At 41.5% G+C, this 7,500-nt stretch overlaps 1 protein-coding gene across 1 annotated transcript in view; it reads right to left on the bottom strand.

The window, feature by feature from the left end:
- LOC143140346 (uncharacterized) overlaps positions 1 to 7,500 on the bottom strand; it is a 35,969-nt gene that overhangs the window by 24,802 nt on the left and 3,667 nt on the right. The window contains exons 3-6 of the mRNA XM_076301159.1: positions 5,857 to 5,898; positions 4,666 to 4,791; positions 3,631 to 3,672; positions 1,561 to 1,659 (exon numbers count right to left, since the gene is read on the bottom strand). Coding sequence (XP_076157274.1) covers positions 1,561 to 1,563 — 3 coding nt within the window. The 5' untranslated portion in view covers positions 1,564 to 1,659; positions 3,631 to 3,672; positions 4,666 to 4,791; positions 5,857 to 5,898. The remainder of the gene's footprint in view (positions 1 to 1,560; positions 1,660 to 3,630; positions 3,673 to 4,665; positions 4,792 to 5,856; positions 5,899 to 7,500) is intronic.

The raw sequence follows: 7,500 nt of genomic DNA, 5'->3' as shown, positions 1-7,500 counted from the left end.
CATCAACCACCAACATTTACTTCCTATAGTAGTTATACACATTAACCACCAACAGTCACTTCCTATAGTAGTTATCCACATCAACCACCAACAGTCACACTTCCTATAGTAGTTATACACATCAACCACCAACAGGCACTTCCTATAGTAGTTACAGTATACACATCAACCACCAACAGTCACTTCCTATAGTATACACATCAACCACCAACACTTACTTCCTATAGTAGTTATACACATTAACCACCAACAGTCACTTCCTATAGTAGTTATCCACATCAACCACCAACAGTCACACTTCCTATAGTAGTTATACACATCAACCACCAACAGGCACTTCCTATAGTAGTTACAGTATACACATTAACCACCAACAGTCACTTCCTATAGTAGTTATCCACATCAACCACCAACAGTCACACTTCCTATAGTAGTTATACACATCAACCACCAACAGTCACTTCCCATAGTATACACATTAACCACCAACACTTACTTCCTATAGTACACATTAACCACCAACACTTACTTCCTATAGTAGTTATACACATTAACCACCAACAGTCACTTCCTATAGTAGTTATACACATCAACCACCAGCAGTATATTCCTATAGTTATACACATCAACCACCAACAGTCACTTCCTATAGTAGTTATACACATCAACCACCAGCTGTCATTATCATTATTAATTACACACATCAGTCACTTCCTATCGTAACACCCCCAATTATCACCACTTTTGTTTGGGAAATTCTAAAACAACAATTTGCTAAATGAACCTTACATTTTTCAGTAGCCATAGGTGTGTAGATTTGAACAAAATCTGGTTTGGTTCTTAACGGGAGTATTTACTGCCTGAAATATCCGATTTTGTTTACCACACTCGGAGTTATAGTAATGGCCTGATGGGTCGCCTATTTACGCCGTTTCAATGGCACATGAACGGTTAGACCGAGAATTCTCATCATCAAATTAAAATTCCACTGGAGCTCCAAGCGGATTTGTACACGCAGCCTTACAACACTGTTTACAGCTCTTTGAGTCACGGTAAAATGTCATTTTTGGTACATAGCTAATTTAGATACACCTATGGTGTGGGTGGTTGCGTTTCTTTAGGAATCCGCTGTCTTGGTTTGTATAGAAATGGATATTAAGTGACACATACACGCAAGACGGCGGAAATACGGGACGGACGGTAATAGGGGGAGTTCAGATATAGCAGTTACACACATCAGTCACTTACCATAGCAGTTACACACATCAGTCACTTCCTAGACAAATCAGTCACTTCCTATAGTTATACACATCAACCAGCAACACTCACTTCCTATAGTAGTTATAAACATCAACCACCAGCTGTCAATTACTATAGTAGTTACACATCAGTCACTTCCTATAGTAGTTACTACACACATCAGTCACTTACCATAGCAGTTACACACATCAGTCACTTATCATAGTAGTTATGCACGACCCCCAACAGTCACTTCCTATTGAGTAGTTATAGACATCACTCTACCTCTCCCCAACGTTCTGTATTCTGTCGTTTTCTCACCATTTCGCCTGGATGTCCTGCAGGGCCAGGTGAGCCGGCCCCACCTGCACAGCCACCTCCTGCTCCTCCTCCTCCTGCTCCTGTCGTGGTGGGATTTACCTGCACAGAACACAAACACAGACAGCGCAGTCAAACACGTGGGCACATCAATGCAAAGCAGTGACCACTTTGAAATGCATGTGCGGGCCTGTAGTTTTAGGCTGCACCAGGAAACACGACTTTGAATTGTGTGTGTACTAGGGGCTGTGCTTTCGCTTAAAAGCATTAGGCTGTAAGTAAAGTAAAAGTAAGTAAAATGTATTTATAGACCCTTTCAACAATAAAAACAAAAACAATGCTTGAACGTTCTATTTGGTTCCCAATCTACTTCCTCTGCATTAAGATAACATATGGAATGTTACAACGGAAGCCTTGTGGGGCCAACTATGATGCTGATAATGGAACTCTCTTGAGAGGGTCTATAAGGCACATATAAAATACAGTTTACACTGACCACAGTGCCGTACAAAGTCCAAAAAGGTCTATACAAGTTTTCTTTTATTATTAATTATCTGCTGAATTATCAGTATAATGTGATCTAGATATTACACTGCCCAGGTGGTACACAGCAAGGATGTGTTTCCAGCTCTGTTTACATGTTCAGTAAAAAGTATTGCAATATATTGTGATGTATTGTATGTATTGAATATGTATTGTATTGCAATATATTGTGATGTATTGTATGGAGAACCATGTATGGTGATGCGTATCGTATGGTGAGGTCCTTGCCAATACACAGCCCTTGTATGCACTGTGTTGGATCGAATATGAGTGAGACCACACCCTTGTGTGCACTGTGTTGGATCAAATACGAGTGAGACCACACTCTTGTGTGCACTGTGTTGGATCGAATACAAGTGACACCACACTCTTGTGTGCACTGTGTTGGATCGAATACGAATGAGACCACACTCAGGATGAGACTCCACTTCGGATGAGACTTCACTTTGAAGGACTATTTTACAGTGTGTGCATATTGTTGTGTAAGGGATAATGTATAGAACGCCGGTCATTATTGGGAAAATAAGTCCCGACAGGGCGAACCGGACCCCGACGCACAGCGGAGGGGTCTTGTTCCGCCCTGAAGGGACTTATTTTCCCAATAATGACCGGCGTTCTATACATTATCCCGCTTATTACACGGCTACTTGCCAAAACGAAATAATAAACTTCCCACGATATGACTTTAGCCTAGCCTATTTGTTACCGTTCATCGTGGCATTTGCTGAGAAACATAGTTCGTAACAACACACGTTGAACTTGAATCAAACATTCTTTAGAACACAGCTGATCAACCGTGTTAAGGCCCTGCTGGACATTTCCAGCATTACACCTTTTCTAACGCCTGTTGGGGCTCTGCCCCCTTGGGTCTGTGCTGCCTTGTATCAATCTGCAGATCATGGTGTGCCCATTGGTGCTGGGAGTAATGGGTGGTCCTATAAAGAAGACCTCATGGGTAATGGACGCTCTCTGACTCTGACGCTCTGACGCTCTGGCCTGGTTCCTGGTCACTCCGTGGCTGCTCCGCTGGGGAGAGCCTCAGCCCATCGCTCCTCACACCGACGTCGCGTTTTATACTTTTGTTTGATCACCCCTAGACATACTTTGCATTACACTATCCTTTTTCATACACTATACTGACCTTATCTTTTTAATGGTAAAAATAAACTTATATTATTGAACATATCGCTACAGTGTGGTCTCCCATTTAATGTCACAGCTACTTTGAGCCAGGTGGTTGTGACAACTGTCTGCTTTCACTTTTGAATGAAGCTCCAGTTCTGCATAGTGATATGAAATACCTGAAGCAGAAGCACAAACTCTGTTGCCATTGACAGCGGTAATTATATGTTTGCAGCGGTAATTACATGATATAAATGATATAAATATTTTACCATAGAACTTTTGGAAAGCCCATTCAAGTCAATGGAGCGTTCTACTTGCCTTGTGAAGAGCCGTGTAATAAGACTTGATCAGTCAGAGCGTAGTTTGGGGCTGTAAAGTGTGTGTGTGTGTGTGTGTGTGACTCACTACTTCCTGAGCCGGCTCTTCTCCTTGAGGCCTCTTGTAGCACTGAGGACGGAGAGAAGATTAAAAACCCCAGAGAGCGGGGGATGAGGAGAAGGGAGAGCAGAGGAGAAGAGAGAGGAAAGAGAAGGAGAAGAGAGAGGAGACATATTATATATTATTATATTATTATAAGTCATCCATGTTCCTGGTATCTGTATACAGTAGCTAGCGCCTAGCACAAGTGTCAAATGCTGCTTTGTATTTAGCCCCTTTAGTCCCACCACCACGCCACCTCACCCCATCATGCAGACTAAATCCCTCTGTGTGCTAGCTAGGGCAATGCTAAGAAGCTAGCTAGCAATGCTTACAAGCATACCACCACCCACAGAGCACAACTAAGGCAGATTACTGTACAGGAGGGGGAAAATACCCTCTGTTTAATTTCATCGTAGTTTCTAAGTTCAAGTTTGAGCTGATAACCTGCTGAACAACTTATTTATGGGATAAAGCCTATAAAAGTTAGATGAATGACTGAGCTATGCTGATGACTGCTGACCAATATTGTATGAATGGCTTTCATTGACTCGGAGACTGAAATGTACATGTTTAATGTATTCTCCTCACAAAGCTATGAAATATATTCAGTTTCTGTCTCCAAAAAATACACTGTTCAGGGTTTCTGTGTGCGGTATTTGTTTGTACAGTCTTTGATGCGATTTGGCAAGTTTTGTGTTTTAGGTCTCCGGCGGACTTGGCGACACCTAAGAGGTAATACCTGCATGTTAGTGACTATTGCCTTTTACCCACACACAATTGTCTACCCTGAGTGTTACCGCTTACCGTTACCCACACACAATTGTCTACCCTGAGTGTTACCGCTTACCGTTACCCACACACAATTGTCTACCCTGAGTGTTACCGCTTACCGTTACCCACACACATTTGTCTACCCTGAGTGTTAGTGACCGCTTACCCACTTTCACCCATTACCCACGCACAGTAAACTGCCCTGACTGTTAGTGATCGCTGCCCTGATTAGTGACCGCTGCCCCTTACCCGCGCACAGTCGTCTGCCTCCGTGATGCCTGGTTTCCCCTGATCCCCCTTCTCCCCCTTGTCGCCTTTGGTGCCCGCACCCCCTGGCACACCAGGCAGGCCCTGCGAGCAGTCTTCACAGGGCTCCTACGTCACAAACACACACACACACACACACACACACACGCACGCGCACACACAGACGCGCACGCACACACACACATGCACACGCACACACACACACACACACACACACACACACACACACACACACACGCACACACACACACACATAAGCACAACATACAGGGAGGAGTACACACATATATATTCACATATGTGTGAGTGTGAATGTACAGTGCACTTGCAGAACACAAACACATTCATGCATATGTGCTTGGATTCATATTAGAGCATGATAATACTAGGGCTGTCAAAATAACTGATTAATTTCGATTAATTAATTTGAGAAAAAATAACTGATTAAAAAAATTAGTGCAGATTAATCGATTCCGTATGACCTTTGACCCCGAGCCATTCTAGTCAGTAAAAATTAGACTGTAAAATGAAGGTGAGGGAAGAAAACGTGCTGCCTGGATCATTGATTGGAACATTTACTTTTAAAAAGTGTTGAAAATAAAGTCCTCTGCAATGAAATGCCTTGTATGTGAAAAAAAAACTTCTTCCCGAAGCACTTTTGAATTTATTTCCTCATAGCATATTAGGTCATATCATAGATTATTATGCCAATTATTTGAACAGTGAAAATAATAATAAAAGAGTTTTTGAACTTTAATGTCACTAATGCTGATTATTCAATGATTCATTTGAATTTAAATATTTAAAATACTTTCACAGCAAAAATTATATATGTGATTAATTTAGATTAATTAATCACAGAGTATGTAATTAATTAGATTAATTATTTTAATCGATTGACAGCCCTAGATAATACACATTGTGTGCTCTGGGTTATGGAACACCATGGGCTGAATGTTAATGAATGTTAGCCAATCCGACTAACATGCCCGCTCTTTTCCTACAGCTAAACATAAACATAATCACAGACACTATAAGGGAACCACTGCTGAATGCTAAGGCTAACGTATACAGCTAAGCATAACTCTCATATGCTAAAAACATGAATAATAAACAGGGGCATCCAATATTGAGTAAAGAAACTACAATTCCCATGGTTCCACTGAAACTCACCTTGGGGTCCTTGGCTAGATGCTCAGGCAAAGGCAGAGGAGGCTGTGATGAAGGGACAAGGGGAAAGAAATCAGTTTGGCACAAACAGGACAAGGTCATTAAGGTCATTATATAAGGTCATTAAGGTCATTATATACAAAGAGTAGGTGCTGTTTGATTTGAGAGAGATTTTAAAAATGACTTACTGTGAAAGTTAAGATTTGTGATGGCACAGAGGAAGGTTTGCATTGAATCAACTAAAACAGGCAGATGCTGGACATTTTACATATTTAAGACCCCCCCTCACACTACTTTAAGAAGTCTATTTTCTGGTTATATTTGAATCCAAAAAACAAAAACAAAAAAACACACGCACTAGGTAGAACTATATCATAAATAAACGCTTAATTTTGAGTTTACGCTAATGTTCAGGATTACATTTTAAGCCTATTTACGAACTCTTTAGATCAGTTTATATTAGAACGATGTCTACTACTACTATGAGTTTAATGAAAACGTTTGAACCATGCAGTCTCTCACAAGGTCTTTGCCCCTGGCTTCTGGAGTATTGCCCACACACAACGGCTCCTTCATGACCTGCCAGTTGGTCTGGCCTGGCATCCATTCTGTGCTGATTCTGTACTCACTTTAATAAACTCACTGACGGCAAGACTGGGTTTGGACAGCTAATGCCTGACATGTTTGTTTTGAGTTTATTTGAGCTCAAATCAGAAACCTAATCAACATGCACTTCACCCCTATGACTGCTTTTCTCTCTTCTCTTTATTCCAGATCCTGGATTTAAAGACATGCACAGCATAGCAAACAGATGTTCAGTATATGGATGTTTTTCTGTCTCCACCTTTTAATAAAAAACAAGTCTGACATGATGATCTCAGTCTCACCTTTTGAGTGAAGCATCTAAGTAATAAAATGCTGTGCTGACATGCTCTCAACATGACATCATCTACCTTCCTTCATCTTCCGTCTTCTCCTTACATACGAATAAGATTGCACACATATCCCGACACACATACACACGCACACACACACACACACACACACACACACACACACACACACACACACACACACACGCGCGCACACACACACACACACACACACACACACACACACACACACACACACACACACACATAGCTAATCTGACATATTCTGCAAGCATCAATGGACGAACGTTGCATTACATTACATGTAATATTGTTGACTGATGCTTTTATCCAAAGTGACAATAACCAACCAATGAACAGAACGTTTGGCCAATCTAATCAGCACTAACACCCCAATATCATCAAGCATACAACACCAGATCGTCTGCAAAATTGCCATTTGTCTTAAACGGGTGGACCGGTCATGGAGGACACTCAAGAGTCTTGTTAGTGTTTTCTACTCCAGCATGGCCTGAGGCCACTCTCAGCCTGTGTCGTTGGACAGCTTTATGCAGTAAACATTTAGACTGTACAGTGTATTCTCACAGCGAGACCTCTCATTACACTTCCTCATAAATAGTGCTTTGCATCTGCCCAAATGAAGACGTCATCAAGCAAATTGGCATGATCAAGCCTGTGGTCTAATTTGTGTGTTCGAGGGAGGCAGAAACCTTTCATTGTAGTCTGTGCAATCACATGCTTCAATAGTAAAATA

Source organism: Alosa pseudoharengus, unplaced genomic scaffold (genome assembly GCF_046254945.1).
Source record: "Alosa pseudoharengus isolate Yale_2024_CS ecotype anadromous, Long Island Sound unplaced genomic scaffold, YU_APseudo_1.1 YU_APseudo_1.1_scf_23, whole genome shotgun sequence".
Lineage (NCBI taxonomy): Eukaryota > Metazoa > Chordata > Actinopteri > Clupeiformes > Clupeidae > Alosa > Alosa pseudoharengus.
This window is presented reverse-complemented; position numbering and strand designations above follow the sequence as displayed.